Source organism: Pteropus alecto, unplaced genomic scaffold (genome assembly GCF_000325575.1).
Source record: "Pteropus alecto unplaced genomic scaffold, ASM32557v1 scaffold73, whole genome shotgun sequence".
Lineage (NCBI taxonomy): Eukaryota > Metazoa > Chordata > Mammalia > Chiroptera > Pteropodidae > Pteropus > Pteropus alecto.
Window position 1 is genome coordinate 5,576,672 of NW_006436284.1, and position 24,085 is coordinate 5,600,756.

The window sequence follows — 24,085 nt, forward strand, 5'->3', positions numbered from 1 at the left end:
CCAAAGCCAATGCTTGCTGTTATGAATACATCTATCCATCACCTTTACTTAAATCAAACTGTATCTTATGTAATAGATATAAGAATTAAAAGTTTAGATTGTTCCATCAGGTAGTTCTGTTCTAATCATTGAGAGAAAAATGTACTAGTTTAGCATGAATATTAATAATAATATACTCTATAAGATTTTTCTGCTTCGCCTAACCACAGAAATTTAACTCCCTGCTACCTTAACAACAAAGTATAATCAAATGCCAAAATAAAAAGTATAAAAGTTGTACTCAAATCACAATAAAACGGAACAGTGTCTGAGCTGTGTAGTCGACTGTCTCCCGCGCCGACGCCTTGCCCACCTTCGGGGCCCCCTGGATCCTGTCGTGGCTGGACCGCGGCAGGTAGATAATAATTTAAGCCAGTTTACTATCAATGCTTAGGAAAGTCTTTTCAGAAAGAAAATTTAGAGATAAAATTATATTCTAAAATGCAGCTGTTTTCACTAATGCTGGGCTATGGTATATTAACAATGAGCAAGCAGAGTGGTCATGACTGTAACTTACTGTGAATGGGATTTCATTCCTAATCGCAATTTTAAGGTTATCCCCCCACCCTTTACATTTATCAGCCAGGGCATTGCTTTTCCTGGGAGAGCTCATTAAACTTGGCCTGAACCCCAATATCAGTCTTAAGAGCGTTCACAGCCATCTACCCCCCGCCACAATGTCTGTGACTTCCCAGTTACAAATTATGCAGCACTCACATCAATGTTCAGCCTTATAAACTGCAAAGACAACCAAATCTAGCCTTTATCATTTATCAGAAGCAAACAACTCACATAAAGCATTTAAGTTTAAAATGGAATTTACTAAGTACTTGGGGCCTCATGAAGAGGTTAAATCACAATTAACCTAATCATCTCACTTTTTCTTTACCACCGGACTTTTTTCCTTACTTCTTCTCTACTCCCCAGAATTAAAAGGCATAAAACAGTTACACCCACGGCAGGGGGGCTGTCAGCCTTATTTTACATATAGAGAAACAACCTCCTAGAGGTTCAGGAACTTGCTCAAATCCGAGTCTTCCCAGCTCTTTCCCACTGGGCCATGATTCCACTCCTGTGAATGGCAGGCAAACCCAGCAGCAGTGTCATCCTGCCATCTCAGGGCGGGGCACAGCCACTGGAAAAACTGCACTGCTTATACATGGTAGCATGTGTGAAGCAAATTTATAAACAAGAACGTAGACAATCTGTGAAAAAACAAATGCAATGTGTAAATAACCATTTTAAGAGAATACTAATTTGTCCTTTCTACACTCTAAAGTTCAAATAAAAGGAAGTCAAATTGCAACATGAGGCATTTTCTCCAAATATTATTTCCTGACTTATAAATTTTATATAACAGCAAATTAACTTGAAGGACGTAATAAATTTCTCTTCTGTGATAACCTTTAAACATGGACTGATCCTGTTCAAAGGTTAAAACATGTCCCATACAAAGGCACATGGGAGCAATGACCCTTAATCAACAATTTCCCAAGTATTAGTCCAACTTTATTATGAAAGGATTTTCACAACCAATAATGTGCTAAATGCTTAAACAATAAGATATCAGGTTATTATCTAAAAAAATCTCACGTCTAAGATTCTTGAGGAATCACACAGGATGAATGGGAAAAATGGGTACATTCATACTACACTGATATAAGCACATACTTTTCAGAGGGTGGTTGGGCAATAACTGTCTCTCTGTAAAACGAGCATATATTTTAACCCGGTAATTCCACTTCCAGGCACAAAGATATCTGCTGCAACACTGCTGGCAACTCAAGGACCTGAGAAGATGGTTCTGTCTCTATTCTTCTTGAATGCTATAAATTAGCTAAAATGAGTAACTACGTGAAACGACAAAAAAAAAAATTATCTCTAGGACATACTTAAAAATATGTCATTTATTTAAACTACATAAAACTATACAGTTTTGCATTTAATGTAAAAACATACCGAAAAACAACTAAAACGATGTACAAACTGTGAACAGTGGCTCTGGGGAAAGATATCAAATGGGAGTTAAGAAAAACTTTCATATTTTACAGACATATTCCATCCCGATTCTACATTCAGACTGTACTCATCCTCTAAAATGCCTCTACTAGCAGTATTAGCATCCTCTGATTTCATGTAGTATTTTATCTTTACACCTTTTAAGCATGTACTATTTATCACCCATATAGTCCATGTCTCAGCTCCTCTGCAGTGAGCACCACAAGAGCCACATGCATACTCAGGTAGCTCCCACACTGACTAGGGCTTAAGAGCAGTGGGTATTAGTTGAACTTAGTAATTTCATGGAATAGGCTGAAGCAATGGTTCTCAGATCAGCAGCCATAGCACAATCTGGGATCGTTTTAGAAATGCCCCACCCTGGATCCACCGAATCAGAAACTCTGGGAGTGAGGTCCAGCAATCTGTATTTTAAACAAACTCTCCACGTGATTCCAGTGAAATTAGTGTGAGAAACAGTGGGGCCAAAGGAGTCATGGTGGTATAGGGGTGAGGAAGCAGTCACAGCTACAACCTAAAGTGTCAAGTACTGACATTCAGAATAGAGGAGGCAGAAAGAGGTGCCAACCTTGAAATCACATTCCTTGTAAATACACAAATAACTAATGTCCTTTCCTTGAGTGAAAGATCTTTTAAAATCATCCCCTTTCATTCTATATGCATTGATAAGACTAGAAAGTTTGTCTCGTTTACTGATATATACTTGTATAAGAAATACAGATAAGCCTGAACAAAGTAATCTTTTTGAGGCATAAAGGTTTATCCAGTAATGTCTAGTATTAGGCCATATAGAAGAAGCCATCCTCTCAAAGTATAAAGCAGGTTTTACCAAGTACTTAGTACCACAGCCAGTCAGTCTAATAGTTTCACTATTAGAGGCACTCCCTCAAACGTCAGGTTTACTTACCTGCATGTGGGTTGCATTAAAAAAAGAGAAAAGGGCAACTATACTTTAATGAAAAAAATTTTAAACCACAGGAAGAATAAGCCAAAAATTAATTTTAAAAGATTATTTCTTATATTCAAGCGAACATATTGCAGTTAAACATCTAAACAATACAAAGCTGCCATAATTCGAACAGAAATAACTTTGTGTTGACTATCAGATTCATATAGCCAGAGATTAGCTACTTGTAATTAATGAGAAACGCTGAGTTTATACCTAAACAAATGTAATTTAAATAAAAGCCAGAAAAAAGAAAAAAGTGAATCCTTAAAGGAACCAAAGTTTCTATACTGTACTAGCACAAAAAGATCAGCTAGCTGTGTGCAATCTTAGTACACCCCATTTAACAGGGTTAATATCAGCTCCCACATCCTGAGATAGCAAATGTCACGCAAGGTCATGTTCCCATAATCCAGGCAATATAAAGCAAGGGTTCTCAAAATGCGGTCCTGAGGTCAATAGCAGCAGCAGCAGCAGCAGCAGCAGCAGCAGCATCTGGGAACTTGTTAGAGATACAAATTCTCAGGCCCCACCCCAAATCTTCTGAATCCAACGCCTGGAGAAGAAGCCCAGAAATCTGTGTTTTAATAAGGCCGCCAGGTGATTCTAATGAACCACTGGCATTTAAGCACCACTGGTCTAAATTTCTCTAAAGAGAAACTTGAACTGGGAATGGAACTATTCGTCTGAACTACCTGGGCTCATTGGTAATATTTTTCAAAAATTGAAAGTAATGCTATTCTCATTGATATACACAATGGCAGTTGGATGCCCTACTGTTACAAATATAGCCCCTTTTAATTTATAGTAAATTCTCAGGTATTATTTTTAAACAATGAATAGGAGCTCTCAGGATATTACAAGTAATATGTATTCTATTACAGTCCATTAAATTCTCACTTCTATGTTTAGGACTCAATGGCCACCACAAATGAAGCCCAGTAAAAGTCCTGTGACATCAGTGATATCAGGCAGAGCACAAGAGCATGCACATGTGCAAGGAGGAAAGAGGGAGGAAGAGAAAAAGGAAATAAGAATAAACGGGAAAAAATCAAGACCAAAAACCAAAATTGAAGGAGGGTACTTTCACCCTAAGATGTAACTCTGACTCATTTGTAGTCAACAAAAATGATTCATTTCAGGTGCTTATGTTTCTTTCTGTCCAATGTCAAGCATTATAATTTCATAATTAAAAACTTATAAGGAGCAGGCTATGGAGATAAATTTAAAAAGTAAATTACACCATAATCCTAATAAACTATAGATAATGTCTAGACTGAAATGTTTCTGCATTCCTGGCATCCTAACTTTTAAAATTAAAAAAAAAAAAGGATTAGAAAAGTTTGTATCCAACCAAATTATGCTCCACAACAAAACAGCAATGCAAATACAGCTCTAAAACTGGCAACAACCAACTCCTTCTGGAAACATTGATGAAAATCATGTTTTTTCCTCAGGAGATACGAAGTCTTCTTAAATTTTCATTTCTATGACTTTCCTCTCTCCTCGCTTCAGAACCTCAAAGCTTATTAACAGATCTTGTCATTGAAAACTGTAATTATTTTTAAGGTACATAGCTCTACAACTTGAGTTATCCATATACTCATACTGCTTTTGAAGAGGCTGTTTTCCTGACCCTTCCATAGGACTTTAAGTGGACTATTGCATGAGTGTTGGAATAGAAATTTTAAAGGGTGATAAGTAAAAACATCTAAGTGTACTTAAGTCAAAAGTACAATCAGAGTATATACCCTATGTTAACTTAGATATACTAGAAACAGAGAGAGGGTATGACACATTGGACTGGAAAATGTAATTCTTTTTGTACCATTTTAAATAAATTATATTATCTCATATTTTGCCTAGTGTAAGAAAAAAAAATCTATCAATAAGATACACTGTCATAAGAAAATTTTGAGCTAAAATTTATGTACCTGCACCTTAGGTAAACCTTTATCACCACAGTGACTTTCTTAAATTCCTTGACTGAGAGAAAATATTAGAGTTTTCCTGTCTATTTCCTGTTGGGTGATATGTCTATTATTAGAGGCACAGGTATGATACTTGGTAGAAAAGTACTAAGCTAAGATTCAAATTGTGAAAAACATTAGGAAGCTCAACAAATTTTGTATAGTACAAATATAAATACAGAACTATACCTAGACATATCACAGTAAAACTGATGAAAGCTGTATGAGAGAAAATAATACACTGCATTAAGGGGAGCAAGAATAAAATTAAGAGATGATCTCTCATCAGATCTCTCAGCCATCTCTGCAGTGGAGACCACAAGACTATGCGATGACATATTTAACATGTGGAGCTACAAACGTACTAACATTTCTTCAGGCTGAGAGAAATAACACAAGATGGTAACTTGAACCCCAAGTTCTCCACTGTGCGCCCTGGAACTCCAGTTCTATATAGACAAAACCTATATTTTCCGCTATCCTTAAACTACACTTCATTGAAGAGTCGCTACATCCTAATCATTAAAGAAAACTGCTTAATGTCTTCTATTAATTTCTTTAAACACAACTGTTTAAAGCAAAAATCACAACACTATTTTGCTGGGTTAATAATGTATATGGATGTAGTATATATGACAGTAATAGCCCAAAGCGTGTGTGGAGGTTGGGGGCACAGAGCTATACTAAGTGCAAAAGGCTAATTGTCATTAACGTGATGTAAATTATGATTAAAAGATGTATACTGTAATTCCTAGAGAAAAATTAACCAAAAAATTTAGATAAAATGTCAGTAGAATATTTAGAATGTTATATTAAAAAATATTTGCGTAATACAAAAGAAAAAAGCATAGGAACAGAAATTAAAGAATTAAAGAAGTTACACCTAAAACTAATATAATGTTATATGTCAATTATACCTCAACTAAAAAATAAAAAGAGATGAAAGAGAGAACCCACAGCTCTTACAAGAAATAGATAACCTAAATAATCCTACATCTATTTTAAAAAATAAAATCATAGTTTAAAATATTCCCACTAAGAAAACTACAAGTCTAAGTGGATTCACCAGTGAATTCTACCAAACATTTAATACCAAACATCTGATAGCAAAGCTAGACAAAAACTGTACAAGAAAACTACAGACAAATAACGCTAGTGAACATAGAAACAAAAATCCGTAACAAAATATTAGCAGATCAAATCCAGTTAATATAAAAAGTATAATAAATATACCATGACCACATGGAGTTTATACCAGAAATTAAAAGTTGCTTTACTGTTCCAAAATTAATGGGATATACTGTATTAAAAGAATAAAAAATAAAAATAATATGACCATAGAGATAGCAACTGACAAAATCCAAAAGCGATACCCATAGAAAAAGCAACTGACAAAGTCCAACACACATTCATGATAAAAATCTAACAAAGGGCATCTACAAAAAACACACAGGTAACATACTTAATGGTGAATGACTGAGTGCTTTCTATCTAAGAGCAGGAAGAAGACAATCATGTCTGTTCTCACCACTTCTTTCGACATTGTATTAGAGATCTTAGCCAATAGGGTAGGGCAAAGAAAAGAAATAAAAGGCTAGACAGAAGAGAAAATGAAAAGCATAACTGTTTATTCACAGACAATTTGAATAGGTACAGAGAAAATCTCGAAGAATCTATAAGAAGTTACTCCAACTAATAAATTAGCAAGATTGCAGGATACAAGACCAATATAAAAACCTATTGTGAAAAAAAAATGTATTTCTAAACACAATTGGAAATTCACGACAGCATCAAGAAACACTAAAAACTTAGTGACATATTAAACAAAATGTGAGCAAGACGTGAACACTAAAAATTAAAAAATACGGCTAAGAGAAACTAAAGAAAACCTAAATAAATGAAGAGATACACCATATTCATGGAGTGGAGGAATCAATATCAAGAAGGAATCCTTCACAAATTGATCCACAGATTAGAAGCAATCTCTATCAAAATAAGCTTCCTTTTCTCCAACCAAACCATATGTCCATCCCCTCCATCCCAACTCCTCTACCATACACTCTGGAACTCCAGTTCTATTGTTAAAGTCCTCTATATTCCTCTATGTCTTCACACTCTTCACTGAAGGTTAACTGCATCCCCTACTCATTAAATTAAAGAGTCTTCCCAAGTATACCACTTGGCCCTGAAATGCTATCAAAGCAGAGAATGAGATCTCCACATCTCACACCTTAAGAGTCCAGTGTTGGTATCTTCATCAGTCCTCAAAGCCATTTCTGAATCATTCTCCCTCCCGTTAAAAAAGTGCCTGCTCACCTAAGCTCAACTCAACAATACCATTTTCCACTATCTATTTCTCAACCATCTCCTGCTTTAGTCACTTTTCCCTAATTCATTCATTAAGACTTTACACCCATATCAGTCCTCATATCATCACCTCAGAGCTCACTATTCAACAGCCCTTCTAATCTTTGGCTGCATCACAACAGGGGGGGTTCTCTTCCAATGTCATCATTTGTTTAATGTAAGTCTTCCTAAGCTCCATGAAGATAGGAACCAGAGCTATCTTGTTCACTGCTGAATCCTAAAGACATAGTATAACGTATACTTATAGTTAAATAGGTTTTTTCATTCCCACTAAATGCAAAAATTAACAATAAGAACAGTAAAGTATCTAAGAATTATATATAAAGAACAATCAAAGGATGTTTTACCGAGAGAAAGTATTTGCTGAATGATAAATAACTAAGGGAAATAGCTATCTTAAAATATAAGGTCAATTATATAAAAAAGTTATCACTAACAATTCTGAAACTTGAGATGAGGAAATGGCTTTGCTACTAATTAGTGGCTTTATTTAATGTTACTGAGCTTTGGTTTGCTCATCCATAAATTAAAGAAGTTGGACTCTGAGTTCCAAACATTTTATTTCATTCATGCCTGATGGTGCTCTAGATGTAGAATGTAGCCCAACAAGGGTGTTATAAGAAGGCAACCTGAAGACTTAGAGTTGTCAAGAAATGAACGAAGTTACCTTACGAAAAAATGTACTCTATGAATACTAAGAGATCTAGCAGAACTTCACATATGATTGGATTAGGTCAGAAGTCAGCAAACTAGAATATCTGAAGCAGCCACTATTTATGTAAATGAAGTTTTACTGGAACATAGCCACACCCATTCATTGTCTATGGCTGCTAACCCCGCCCCCAACACCCCGCCCCGCTGCATGCTACAACAATAGAGTTGGATAGTTGCCTAAGGACCATGTGGCCCACAAAGCCTAAAATATTTACTCTTTGGCACCTTAAGAAAAGGTTTGCTGAGCCTGGACTATTATGATCTACAAGGTTCATTTTACTTTATAATACACTGGAGATGAAAGAGTTGCATTAAAATGCTCTTAAACAGAGGATAGGGATAAAACGGGAAAAAAGAATAAGAGGAGCGAATAGGTCAAACACATGAACTCAACTCACCTCCCAGTGATTATATTAGCTTCTCTCTCTAAACTCATCCTCCAGTCACTGAAACATTCGTTTCCAAGAACACACAAGATAAAACAAGCATTAAACATTTAACACGCACCTGCCCTCCTTCACTTTCTCTGCATTCCCTCGACATATGTAGTTTTCAATGTAACCATCACTGCAGTTGATTTTTGACCAATCTGGGTCACAAACATCCAAGAAGTGAGGCCGCAATCTGCCTATCGAATACTTGGCAATGTCAGTCAGGGACTGACTAGCAGCTGCACCAAATAAAAATGTTCCAATGGCTTTGTAAATAGTGGCTATGTAGTTATTCCTGATAAAGGAATTTGAGTGCAAGAGGTTAGAGTAAACAGACAGGGTTTCTCCAATAACCATCTGAAAAAGAAAAGAAAAATAAGGTTAAAGCAGCAACCAGGCACTTTAAACAAAATCAAAAATAGAAACAAAAATGGCAAATCACAATAAAATCTTTATTTTAAAAATACCACCACCCCGTTTTTTCCTTACAAATGGAGAGTCAACTTAAGATATCTCATTCTAAACCACAAAGAAAAAGATGTCAGATCAATTGTGGATACTGCTTACAAAGCAATGGCTAAGCCAGAATAATTTCAAAGTCTATTCAAAACAATATGGCCTTATTTCCTTTGTTGTATTAAAAAAACTTGAGTTTAATAAGTAGACTGTGATGTGTTATGGACAAAAACTATGGTTTATTTGAAGAACACAAACCTCCCCAATTAGAATATCCCTTACACAAGTACTTTTGACAGTCTTCATTTTTATCAAACATTCCTTGGAATCAAAGACATCTATCATATTAAAAAGGGTAAAATAGTTAAGACAGTTTAAAGGAGTAAAAAATATGAAAGCAGGACTCTAATATAAATTCAGGGCTCTAACGCTGAGGCCAATGGGTACAGAGGGCAGAGATTAGCCGGTAGCCCCCCACTCCCATCCTGCCTCTCCAGGAGACCTTTAGGCCCAGCTTCCTTAAGAAGTCTCATTAAAAGATCAAACACACACTCGATATTCTCCTTCTCTAAGAAAACATTTCAAGTGATTCTTTCCTCTCTATTTTTTCACCAACTTCTGTAAAACTGGAGTTAAAGCCTTCCCAGATTCAGAAACAATGTGTGTATGAGCACACAACAGAGTAATGAGTTTAAAGGCATAAAAAGGTTTCCAAATACTTTACACTTCACAGACCAATAACCTGAGAAATTAAAACAATACTGAATGGCAACATTATAAAAAACTACATTTGCTAATAAAATAAGCTACACTCTAGCTACCTGAGACCAAAATAAACACTTAAACAAATCTGCTTGCTAATTTATGTTGAGGGTGAATGTGTCACAAAGTTTCGCTTAAGATACATACTAGTTTTGCAGTTTCATTTTACATAAAAATTGTTCAATTTACATAGACAACTTTACAAAGCATTCAGACATTTCCATTTAGTGAGGATTAACTGTCTTTAGTGTGAGCCTTACCATACGTGAATAAATGGTTACCTCCTGAAAAGGAGTTCAAGAACCTGATACCATAAATTCTTTCCTCATCTGGCTGGACGGCTCCTAAAATTCCATAATTAGAATGTTATAACTTTGACAACTAGACTATGAAGTCTACAAAAGCAAGAATGAATTTTTAGTTGTTGACTAGAAAGCTAGCACCACTACAGTGACCTAAAACGGAATAGGTAGTCAATAAATTTTAATTGAAGATGCTGCCTCTTGAGCAAAAACAAGCACCCTTAGCTTTAACACACTATGCCCCAGAGAAATATATTCCTCTTTGTGGTCCTTAATGCGAATAATTGAATCAGATGTTTTCCTGAGAACAGGTCTCACAGGAGAAGAAAACCACATGCACTTCTGGGGATGCCCTACCTGTGCAACTCTGTGTAGGATTCTCCCAGACTGCTTCCCGTGGCTTTGCATTAAAGTATACACTATCTCATCAGACTGCTGTGTTCCAGCACTGCCTTAATAGATCAGCAGCAAGAAAAAATTTCTCTAATGCTCTGTTATAAAACTGATCTTTGATCATTTAAAATAGATAGCAAGTATATTAATCAACCACAATTGGAGCAGTTGAATCTTCCACATCTCAGCTGTCAGCTGTTCTTGAGTAAGCAAGCAACTATTTTCCAGAAACAGGTATTAATTTTTTTGAGTCTCCCTAGTCACAGTGATTGTTGTATAGGATCAGCCAAACCCTGGTTCTTGACAGAAAAATCAGCTCACTAGGAGCAATCAGAGCACTGGGCACAGATTAAAAGCTGATCTACAGTAGTAGTGTAAGCTGAAACTTAACCCTTAATACTGGAGAAGGATAGGGGGACTCTAAAGCTGACAAATGCTAGGTCAATTTACATCATTTTGTATTATATGCTCCATCTTTATTGAGAGAAATAAACGAGAGAAGTTCTAAATCAATTCTTCTAAATTAAATGTTGGGATGTGTCTGTGCATTTCACCTACACATGGCAGCCATATTTTTATTTTCATATCTTATCTCTTTGAACCATTTATGCCAATTCTTAGCCTTTGATGAAGTCAGCACTTAAGCTAACTGTAGCCTAATCTTAGAGCTGAGATGACTTGTCATGCATTACTTACTCAGATTCTAAAGACAGGATAAATTATTAAAGAACTAAAGATAATGTTTGAGGGAGTTAAATACAATACTTCTGAAAATCAAAGCTAATAATTATCTAAATCAGTGTGATCAAACCATTTAAAACCTATGCACCACAGTATTTTCTCTCCATCTCCTTTATATCTCCACCAACCAAGATGATTTTACACATCTCTACACCGTCCCTGTAGTTATGTGTCTTCCATTCAGGGCTACCTTCCCAAAAGAATAGTCTAAAATCACTGACATACTTCCACTCCTTCCTAAATATCTCTAACTACCTCTATTCCCTATATTCTACTGAATCCCTCTCAAAAGTCAAAATGGTCTCATAAGATTGAACAGATTTTCCTCAACCCTCATTTACCTTAACATTAGTAGTCTTTGACATAGCTGACTATGCCTCCTTATTGAAATTCTCCCTTCGCTTCTGAGAAACTACCTTAATTCTGGTTCTCTACTAGGCTCCTTCACTCATGTATTTGTGGCACATTTGCAACTTACATCAAAGACTTGGTATGAACTCTGAATCATAACTAAAAAGTTTTTTTAAAGAAATGATTTACCTTCTAGTTAATAAAATTAAACATATACAAATCTAACCAAGTCCCACCTAAAAGAAGCTGAGTTACTGAATAAACTAAAATTATTTTAAATTACTACATAAAACCACTGCCCTAAGCAGGTTTGTCTTTGTTGATATGGTTAATATGAAAATAGTACTTTACAGCACTTTTAAACATTCTGTTCTTTTTTTTTTTAAGAAACCTACACTCGACTTACTTGCTATTTTATTAAATATAAAGATAACTTTCACACAGGTGAGGCTGAAATAGTAAAACGTTCCAAGTTAACAAAATATAAACAATGAGTTTTTGCTAACTGAGTGGCCAGTCAGACCCTGCACTTGCTGTGCAGGCTGCGCGCCTGCACGGTGCCTGGCAGTCAGCCCTCTGTCCTGTTGCGGGCCTCTCGTCTGCAGTGAATTTCTGTAGTTTTGCTTGTATAGCATCCTTTTTACTGAGACACAAAGAAAATTAGAATTGAAAGACAAGTACATCTGCAGCAGTGCTTGAGTATTTGAATCCTGTCTGAAATCAGCTACAATTTGCAACAGAGTCCTACTTAAAAAATGATATTTAAATAGTAATTTCTCAGAACATACATACTTTAAAAAAAAAAAAGGACCTTACTCTTACCCAATCCTTAATGGAAGAATCATAGGCTTGCCTCTCTTTCTTTTACTGGTAAAAATTCAAAGTAACGATTTGTTCAGATTAAAGGGATCCACTGATTTATTAAAACTTCACCATACTGTAGGAGAGTTACCAACGTTAATGCATCACTACTCCAGTTTCATCCTAGCGCCTAGGACTTGCCCGGCTCCATGGAAGGCAGCAAGAATACCAAGATGAACAAGGCACCATCCCTGCCTCCAAGGAGCTCATAGTCTCGTGAAGCACACATTTGTATAACTAATTATGTACCACAACTTATGAGCTGTTTAACTTTCAGTGCTAATAAGGAGCTCTGATCATTTTTAAATAAGACATTAAATTTCTAAATTAAGAAGTGTCTTTTATTTTTAATAAACTTCAAAACCGACAAGACATGTATGCCATTATCTTGTTGACCTATCTCCTGGACCACATTTTCTGCTTTGAACTAAGATAAATCTTGTTTCTAAAGTTACAAGTTATGGTGTATGGAACTAATCTAACTCATGGAATCTGTGGGTCAATCGCTTGATGTCTTCCCTAGAGCAAATTCTCTAAGCATTCCCATCTGAAATCCTAAAGAATAATAGTAAATATTGTGTTCCAGTACCAGTAAAAATTCTTTCGTGTTCAATGCTATTTACATATAGAAGTTTGGTCTCTCCCATTTCTGGCATTATCTAAAAATTCTTTAGAGTAAACATGGGTTAAATGAAGTCTTAACATTAGTTAGCAATTGTCCTTTTCCAGAATCAGTAACTAGAAAATAAGTACATATACACAGATTCAATAAATTATAAAATAATATCCTAGGTATAAAGTATGCTAGAAACATTGACAGGAGCGTTCATCTATTGCATGATTACTGAAACCACAGCAATTTAGAGCTCTAAAACTCACAGTGACTTGAAAAGATCAGCATAAAACCTACACATATTCAGTAAGGTTCTTTTAATTATACATTGTTATTCTTTTGGCCCCACTTGAAATAGCTGAAATTATCTTGATCAAATAACACCTTCAATTAAAAAACACACATTGTTTTAGAGGGTAATGCATTCAATCATTAACAGATTAACACAAAAATTAAGCCAACTGCTCAAAAGTGATAAATTTGGAAAAAGTGGATTTAACTTACAACGATAATACTGAATGGAATGAGTATTCCACCTAATAACGCATAAGGTATGGTGTCTTCTTTGTAAGGGTACTTGATGGACTCATCATTACAGAATAATCCTCGTTGGAAGGGGGTATGCCTTGAAGTAAGAATTGCAAAAGGCAATCCAGCTAGCAAAAGGAATAAATGAAAATATCATTAAAAAGGAAATATCAAAACTGATTAATGGCAGTAATTATCCCAGAGGCTGTGTTTAAAAATACATTTGCCATGAAAATAAATAAGAGCACATGTAAAAAGGAAATGCAGCAATGCATGCAACAGAAGTTAGAAAGATTACAGTTTAGGGCAAAGATCTTTTTTCTACAGGAAACACTTCCAAGTCCTCTCTTAACCAATTTAACCAAGAGTATCTTTTTCCCTTTGTTTCTTCCCAAATACACTAAATGCATTTTACAAAAAAAAAAAAAAAAAAATCCCATCTCATGCTCTTGTTTGTCATTCCATCACGGGGTTTTCAACACTAAACCAACTTGTCACAGACTTTGCTTCTAAAAGGAAAACAGCATTTTGTCATTTCCCATTTTGTCTCTATATTACTACCACCTTTAGACAGGTCCGGTCACTGGCTAAGTTATCGGAGTATCTAAACAGAGCTTTAGCCAATCGTTTCTGTGCTGTTTATGGCAAGTTTAGAGGTGCTGTGAAAAGGAGTCTGAACTTAAACCAAGTTTCTTAAGTAAAGATGGACAATGGACTCAAGTACAAAAGCACCTGAAAGACACCTCTCTGTTTTCATCAGCAATGTTTTCCCTAAAGATCATGTCTCACACTCACCTCCTAAAATGTCCCATTTTTACCTAAGTGTGAATTTTAAGGATTCGGTTCTTCTTTACTTCACTGAATCTGGCAAACTGATTAATATTGCAGCATACTAACAAGTATTACTTTGTAAAAGAGATATAGGTGAGCAGAAACCCTCAACCTGAGGTCCGCTTCAAGGTCTACTCAAGTACAGAAAGCTCTCACTAAGTGACTCATTCTCCCAGCAGTAATACCATATCCACTAAGCTAATGTGCTTTATGTTCAAGTATTCTTTCCATGAAGCACCAAGACTTGACAACCGCTTACAGTTCTCATTTACTCCACAAAGTCTGAAAGGCTGAATGACAACTGAGACTCTGCCACCCTGCCTAAGTGTATTTACTACAAACATCAAATCTGTTCAAGTTCCAAGGGCCAAATAAAAAGAACTGCATTCCTAGTTCTTTTATTTATCTTCCTAGTTTGTATTTAGACTCTTAAGATATGAACCAAAGTTTATTTCTTTGTGTAAGCCAATTTACCAATAGTGGTAAACTCATTAGAAGTCTTTAAGAGGCTCACAAGGTTCCTAAAGCCATACTTCTAGTAAATGATGCATTAAAAAAAAAAATTAAATAGAGCTGACTTTTCTAACTGACCCCTATACTACCTCTCATATCTGAATTCAGACTATCCTCTAATTCACTGAATTCTTTGCATTCAGAGAAATGGAGTGATGTGCCCAAACCTACAATACAAATACTGTGGCTGCAGCAAAAACCTTTTGCACTTAGCACACATCATGGAGGTGAATACTCAGGGCTGTAGTTTTAGTTGTTGCCTGCTCAATACAATAACTAAATGATTAGCCTTCAACCAATAACTGTACTCTAACCCAATAAGCAAATTTATCCTTTTTTTTTTACAAAGAACAACCACTTCTATAATTCATTTTACTTGTAAGAACTCAATACATAATATTGGACACTTTCAGTGTCTATATTGCATATTTCTGAACTGCTTTAATTTTTCAAAGAGCATTTCTTTCTTTTGGAGTAAGAAAAAGATATCTAGTACAGAAATTAAATCCATGTATGATTAGTGTCTAAAACTCAGTAGATTTTATGTCCTTATTCTCAGAAAAAAAATTCATACTTAATAGGCCCAAATATATTGAAAAATGTTTTTAACGGGCATATCTATTAAGCTGATTTTTTTCTTTTGACCACAAAAACTATGTTAGAAATTATTCTTAGGTTTAGAAAAAAATGTTTGTGGGTATTTTTTAGAATAAGAGGGAAACAAAATAAAATCACATACAAATGTAATTAGTCCATTTTCTTAAAATAGAAATATCCAAGTGGGCAAAAGAGTGAATCCATTGTGCAAAAAATTTTGCTAGGTGCTATCGGGAATACAAAGTTGAATAATGCACAGTGCAAAATTATAGCAGAGACTAAAGAGAGGTACAAAGAGCTATGAGGGTTCAAAAGAAGAGAGCTGGTGAGGTTCTAAAGTGGTGATATACAAAAAGCTGGTGGTTATCAGAGTCAGAATCTCAGCAGAAGGGGTCTGGTAGAGAGAGAGATTTGGGGATATAAAGAATCTCTGACGCCACAGAGGAAAAAGAAATTGTGTGGGACAGCTATGAAGTGAAAAGAAGTGGAGGATGTGGGGCGTGGCAATAGCAACACTGAAGGGATGAGCAGAGGAAGAAGATCCACTGAGGCAGACTTGGTGGGCTGACAGAAGGCCAGAAGAGAGTAATGTCCTTGAGGCCAAGTCCAGAGCGTTTCAGGAGGTGCTGATGGGTCCACCATGTCCAACGAGTGTTCAACTCAGACTTAGTAAGAGTGGTTTTAATAAGGAAGATCATAGAGGTTTCAGTGAGACATGATAAAAATAATTAGCATGAATCTACCACAAATGCACACTATTTTTTTGAGAAAGTAGAGACGGTATCACAGAAGGCCTTAGAAATATTTTTAAATAGTTAATATTCGCAATCTCTCGTATAAGCCCACGAGATGTATTGTATCAAAGTCGTTACCCAATGCCGTTTCATTTTCACGAATTAACTAAACCTAAATGTTACCCCCCAAAAGTGGAATGGGGAGGAAGACCAAATCGCCGGTTGTTCACTGACCCACATAAGGCTCAAAAAGATGAGCTAGTACATATTCCTGTTCTGGAAATTTTAAAATTGGAACAAAGACTGACTCAGAGTTGGCACAAAGCACTGGGCCACGCAGAAGAAAGACTGGCTAAAGAAGAGGCTGAGAACAACGCAGGTCTGCAGAGAAAACATAAGAGACGAGCCTGACCCCTGAATGCAAAAAATAGAGAAAGTGGTTTTGGTTCCCCATTGCCAAAAGGCCTCTCTGATCATGCTGTTTGGAGTTGGTACAGTGCCTGGTATCCTTTCAACAAAACCCAATTTTACTTAAGCTACTTAGAAAAGGATTCTACTTGCAACCAAGAGAGCCATAACTAAAACAATTATAAGCATTCCCCCTACTTTGAGAGCATGCAGGTTACTATTGTTTTATTACTCTATATAACACTACAGTGAACATTTCCAAATACCAGTCTTTGTTTGCATATCTAATTATTTCCTTGGGATATATATTTTTTTGTGGAATTATAGGCCAAAGGATATAAATATTGACAAAGGTCCTTGACAAACTGCTCGAGAAAGGTTACTTTATATCATCAATTTATTCTACCAGCCACAGTGTACAAAAGCATGTAGAAATACAAAAACTTAAGCAAAGATATCTGGCATGTACTATACCTTTGGCATGTACTACAGATTTTAGGGCAAAGTGAAGGGTTCCACTTGCTCTTTCATCAATTCAAATCAACTACCCTTTTCCTTTTGCCTGAAGAGTACATCTCTAAACCAATCCCTTTTCAACATTTGTCAAACAATGTTCTTCTCAAAATTCAGCTGGTAAAATTCATTTTTATTCTCTTTTCTTTAAAAACAGCTTTACTGAGGTATGATTGAAACTATAAAATTCATCCACTCTAAGTATATAACTCAATTATTTTGCTAAGTGTATAACTGTACAGCCATCACCACAATCCAGTTTTAGAATATTTTCAATATCCTCCAAATTCTTATGAGCCATTTGCATTTCATCACTGCTCCCATCACTAACCCCAGGCAACTACTCATCTGTTTTGTCTATATAGATTTGCTTTTTGTGAACATTTCACATAAATGGAATCATTAAATATGTGGCGATTTTGTGAGTGGCTTTTATCATTTAGCATATGTTTTTGAGGTTCAATCATGTTGTAGCATGCATTTTTGTTGCTGAATCCTGTTGTATATATATAAAGATAGTACATTGGGTTTATACATTCACCAGTGATGGGCATGTGGGTTGTTTCCAGTTTTTGTCTATTATGGCTAATGCCACTAAAAACAGTCATGTATAAGTCTTTGTGTGAATATATATTTTCATTTCTAATAAGTAGATATGTAGGAATGGAATAGCAGGGTCATATGTTCAACTTTTTAAGACATTGTCAAACTGTTTCCAAAGTGGCTGCACCACTTTACATTCTCACATTCTGCTTTTTAATATGCCCACATGGCTAGTCATATTAGCCCACTTAAGAATCAAATTCTCTGCACAGTAAACTCATACCCACAAATAAATATAGCTTTCTACTTTCTACCAATGAATATAATAAATCAAAAGAGAGCATGTTATGGTAGCTCATCGCTTCCACAAATTAAATATCATATGAACACTTTATATCCTTCATCAGAGATAGGAAAAGACAAAGTAAGAATGTAGTCACACAACATCTTGCACAAATATCCAGCATCTTGATACCATAATATAAATACTAACAAGTGTCTCAGTTAGAAAGATGGGTAGTGGGGTATCCAGCAAACTGAGATACTGTTTTCACGTGTGAAGGGAACTCCTCTAATAGTGAAAACTACACAAATGCCTCCACAAAATAATGTTAATAATGTTACTAGGTTCACCAATGGTGTAGCATAGATTGATATGTTGTTCCTTTTTCTTGCAGTATAGCATTTCATCATATAGATATAAACCATTTCAGATGCCCAGGAGAGATGGATGTGCCACTTCAGAGTCCACAGTAGCAAATCATTAAGGGAACACACTAATTCAAGGTTAAGAGCAGTAGGCAAGAGACAGAAATTCTGATACAAAGCTGTCAGGTTCCTTGAGATTTGCTGAGAGGTCAAGAACTATACCACAATGGCCTGGCAGACAAAAAGACCCCACTAGCAGACCAAAAGACTCCACTGAACAAAGAGGATGACATCCAATTGTGAATTATCTCAGAGATCACACTTCTCTCCTAATGCCTGAACAAAAAGAGGAGAATGAAGGTGGACACTGGAAACCTAAAGAATCCAAAGATATAGGCTAACCTGTAGAATAATGGGTCTATTATTGTTTTTGCCACCTGACTAGACTCCTAGGCTAACTAGATATGTGAGGTGTGTATTTATTTAGTCTAACTTCTCTATTAGGTCATTTGAAAACCTCCCTTTGTTTATTTACCAAAGGGGAAAATTCCAAGTAGGAAAGAGTCAGTTTTAAAAATACAAGTTGTCTAAAGTGAGTACCTAAAATATAATCATTCCAGTGAGTACTTAAAATATAAGAATTCATAATAACACCGTAAAAAGAATATGTCAATGCCTTATTTCTTTTCCTTCTGTTTATATTTGCGAGAATGAACTCTGGTGACTATTCAAGAGAACCTGTGAAATTACCCTGACCCATTAATGCATGATCGTATGTGCACTAGGGCATATAGGGGCCCAAGGTAAAATGTAGTTCGGGAAACAGAAGGAATAAATCAGAAACAAAAATAATTACTGAACTACTCCAAAAAACAAAAGCCAAAAAGAGAGAAGGAATGGTCATGAGTATTGTGTAACTGAAGGAATACCTGGACTACTGTATTCTTGTATTACTTGAAGCATGATTATATTTCTTTTGTTGTAAACAATTAAGAGCAGTTACCTTATACATAATGTACTCTAGTGTCAAATGGAATGCTTATCTGAGTATACTTCATTAACATTAATCTTTACTAGAGGCAGAGTTTAAAAAAACTGAAAAATAATCATTATAATTCAACTAGACAAACTAAGATCTCAAAGTCCTCAGTACCATTTCTTTAATACTCTGTACAAGGCACTAGTTTGAAGTAAGGAGGGACCATAGATATGACACAGGTCTTATAGTGGTCAAATTCTGAATTTATTTTGAAAGTAGAGTCAATAGTATTTCTGATGGATAGATTGGATATGAGTGTGAGAAAAGAATCAACAATGATCCTGAGGTTTTCCATTTGAGAGACCAGAAGTTTAAAGCTGCATTAACTGAGATGAGGAAAACTGGAGAATGAATAGGGGCAAGGGACAGATCCAAGAGTTCATACTTGCATTCCTCAAGTTTGAGGTGCCTGTTAGTAGAGATGTCAACTAGGCAGTTGGATGTAAAGTCCATTGAGGGAGAGGTCCGGGCTAAAGATAGAAATTTGGCATAGGGGTGGTATTAAGAGCCATGAAACTGAATGCAATTGCCAAGGAGTGAGTCTACACTGAAGGGCAAAGAGAACCCAAGAATTGATCCCTGGAGCACTCCGATATTAAGAGATCATGAGGAAGAAAAAGAACTTCAGAGGAGAAGGACAAAGAGCAGCCAGTAAGGCAGAACTAAAATTAGGAAGATACAGAAAATCCCAAGGAATCTATCTGAAAACTCCTAGACTACCCAAGTGTGTGTGTAACAGGTGACAGGATTTAAGGTCAACACACAAAAATCAATCATATTTCTATACAGCAGCAATAAACAAGTAGAAACCAAAATTAAAAGCACAATACCATTTACACTAGGTTCAAAACACTGAAATAGTTAGGTATAAACCTAACAAAGTATGTACAGGATTTGTGTCCTGAAAACTATAAAACACTGATGAAAGAAATCAAAGACCTAAATAAAGACTTGGATTGGAGGATTTAACAAGGTAAAGATGTCAATTCTCTCCAAAATGATCTACGACTTTAATGTAATTCTTATTCTCAAAATTCTGGCCTGATTGTTTGTAGACCCATTAATTCTAAAATTCATGTGGAAAAGCAAGGGAACTAGACAGCTAATACAATTTTGAAAAATAATGAAGTTGGAAGAGTCACACTCCCTGAATTTTTTGAGAAAAATGTGTCTATATTTCATTTTTTCCTCCACTCAATTTTAAACTACTCAATATATATTTTACTACTCAATTTATATTTTTAGCTATAGAAATCGAGGTGTGGTATGTCAGGTAAGAAAAGATATATATGTTAATGGAACAAGAACAGAGTCCAGAAATCTACAAAGTGCAGCCAACTACCTTTAAAAAAACAAACAAACAAACAAAGGTACGAACGACTCAGTGAAGAAAGAGAAGCTTTTTAGCAAGTGATGCTGGGACAATTGGTCATCTATATATACATACAAAAAAGTGAACCTCAACCTAAACCTCATACTTTATATAAAACTTTATATAAAATGGATCATAGACATAAGTAGAACACAGAAAACTATAAAACTTTTAGAACAGAAAAAAGTCTTTGTAATAGGGTTAGGTGAAGAATTAAACATAACAATCTATAAAAGAAAAAATATCAACAAACTTGATTCATTCCAGTTTCAAATCTCAGCCTTGTTATTTACTAGGTGTAGGACCTGGGATGAATACTTCTCTGAGCAAAAATTTTCTCATCTATTTAAAAAAAAAACAAACTTGGTTCATCAAAATTAAAAATTTATGCTCTCAAAAGGTACTTTTAAGAGAATGAAAAAGACAAACTACAGACTGAAGAAAAAATACTTTCAAATCACATATTTAACAAAAGACGTTATGTATCCAGAACACACGAAGATCTTTCTAAACTCCACAGAAAAAAAAAAAAAATTACAAAATGAGCAAAACTTGAACCTACACTTCACCAAAGAGAATACATGGATAGTAAACAAGCACATGCAAAGATGTTCAACTACAGTAGACATTAGAGAAAAGCAAATTAAAGCTCTATTGAGCTATCACTACATACCTATTAGAATGGCTAAAATAAAAAATACTAGTGCTGGTGAAGATGCAGAAAAACTGGACCACTTTACATTGCTGGTGAGAATGCAAAATGGTATAGCCACTCTGGAAAACAGTTTAGCAGTGTCTTATAAATTTCAATCTACAGTACCAAAAGACCCAGCAATCTCACTACTGCTTATCTAGCCTACAAAAATGAAAATTTATGTTCACCCAAAAACCTGTAGACACTTTTCATAAAGCTTTACTTGTTAATAGTCAAAAACTGGAAATAGCCAAGATGTCTCTCAACAAATGGATAAACTGTGATACATCCATATAATGGAATACTACTCAACAATAAAAAATATATATAACAAACTATTGATGCATGCAACAAAACTTGGATAGATCTCAAGAGCATAACTGAGTTTTAAAAAAAAAAACCAATTTCAAAAGGATATATACTGTGTGAATCCATTTATATAACATACTTAACAAAAGTATAGTGATGCAGAATGAGAATGGATCAGTTGGTTGCCAAGAGTTAGGGTCTGGGGAAGGGTGTGACTATAAAGAGATAGTATGCGAGAGTTTCCTAAGGGTAATGAAGAGTTCTGAATCTTGATTGTGCTAATGGTTACACGAATCAATACACGTCATAAATTTCATAGAATTATACACACCAAAAAAAAAAGACTACGTAAAAACTGGTGAAATATGAATAAGGTATCTTAGTTAATAATACTGATAATTTTACCATAGTTATATAAGATGTTATTCTTGGGAGAAGCTGCAGAAAGGGAACATGGGAGCTCTGATCTATTTTTGCAATTTCTATGTGAGTCTAAAATTATTTTTAAGTATAACATTTAAAAACGTTTTTAAAATGCTGCTGATAATTAAGATCAAGACTATTGGATTTAACAACTTGGAAACTGCTAGTTATTAAAAGGAACTATTTCCATGAGGATGGTGATTAGAGAACAGAATGTTTAAAGTTCAGATTATGGAGGTGGATTAAGTTATTAGAAATCATATCAACTAGGATATAACTATGAGAGGTAAGTAGCTAAGCCAAAGGACAGGACCTTTAAAGTAGAAAAGTTAAGAGAAGTGAGACTTTCTTATTGTATTTGCGGAAGGAAAAGATCAGCTTATTCTTGCAATATTCCCAAGGAGGCTACTAAACTATATCAAGTGCAACAAGTAATCAAGAATTCTTCTAGAGTTGATTTAAGGACCATAGAAAAGATTATTAAAGCCCTAAAAGAGTTGTAAAGACAGACAACAAAAAGATCAGAGAAAGAAATACAAAGCATTTCACTCCTACTTAGGTGAATAATTGGCAGTGCCTTTCTCCAAAGTACAATACCAAAATGGTTTGCTGTACTTGGAGCTTAATCGGTGAACTCTATTCTTAAGAACAAGGACAGACTTTGAGATAGGTGTTGTGCATGCATCAATGAAACAAATGCTCTTCTCATGGCTTTCTGACAAACCGAAAACATCCTTTTTACAGTTAGAGAAATACATCTAAACAGCTTATGTAACTTATACAAAGTTATGTTGAATTTCAGGATTGGAACTAAGAAATAGATTCACGTTTAAATTTTCAATTTTAAATTGTCTAGACTCAAAAAAATTCTTCCAGCAGATAAAGTCAACCTAGACAGACAAGCCCCATGGTATACTTTGGTGACTGCTACCACACTAACCCATTTCCTACCAAGCTTGCCTAATCTAATCTTCCCCATCTAGACACACATTTATAACTTCCAACTGATAAAAGAAAACCAAAACAAAAGAATTTACAGGACTTACCCATTTCCATCAAAAGAGACCCACTCCACCCTGAAGACAGTGAGGGACTGTCAAAAGAACGTGAACAATGGGGGTAAGGCAGACTTGATGGGGTCAAAATCCCAACTCAGCCTCTTGGTAGCTATAAAAAAGAAATACCTACCGACTTCAGAGGGTTGTCATGAGGAGAGAAAGACTCTATAACACAGTTGTACTTCATACACAATAGACAATAAATGACAGGACAAACGAAGCCTTCCATTTACCACATATGCAAAAATTCAAAACCAAACAATGAACAGCCAATTTATAATATTTTCAAAGAGAATAAGCAAAATTCTATAGTAAACAAAATAAATGTCTTTCCCAATTGCTCCTTCCATCTCCTTGCCCAGATTTTCTTACTGGGTCCCACAGAACATTGACTCGCCACGCTAGAAACACATAATCTGCTGTTAAAGTTAAACAGGGGTATATTCCCCAAGTTACAGAGAAATTAATTCAACAGAAATCTTACTTTTCTTTCAAATTTTTATATCTTCTAAAAATATGCCTTTAGGTATATCAGAAGATTAACACCAAAGTATAAGAATATATCTGATTTGACACATACGCATATTTAACTGAACACTTGATTGGTGTGTTGTGCTCCAAACTCCCAAGTATTCTACTGAGAAAATCAATCACTAAACTATTCTCTTCACTTTTACTGCCCTGCCAGTGACCTCTGCTTATATTCCCCCTGGATAAAACAAGATACCCAGTGGATCTTCCCCCAACCCCAACCAGCCCTCCAAGCCAAGATAGCTGGTAGAAAGTCATCTTAGATTAAAAAGATTCCTCACTGCTGCTATGTACCCTGGTGCCAGAAAGGCAGCAATTAGGAACCGCCTTCTGAAAGTAGGTTGCTCTAATACCAGCTCTCAACTAGTGTTGACTATTC

The 24,085-nt window shown here is 35.4% G+C and overlaps 1 protein-coding gene across 2 annotated transcripts in view; it reads right to left on the reverse strand.

Moving 5' to 3' along the window:
- Positions 1-24,085, reverse strand: part of PLPP1 (phospholipid phosphatase 1) — a 72,986-nt gene that overhangs the window by 11,917 nt on the left and 36,984 nt on the right. The window contains exons 2-3 of one of the 2 annotated variants that reach the window (XM_006912465.3): positions 13,470-13,621; positions 8,563-8,843 (exon numbers count right to left, since the gene is read on the reverse strand). In XM_006912465.3, the coding sequence (XP_006912527.1) occupies positions 8,563-8,843; positions 13,470-13,621 (433 nt within the window). The remainder of the gene's footprint in view (positions 1-8,562; positions 8,844-13,469; positions 13,622-24,085) is intronic. The other variant, XM_006912464.3, reaches the window with a different exon arrangement.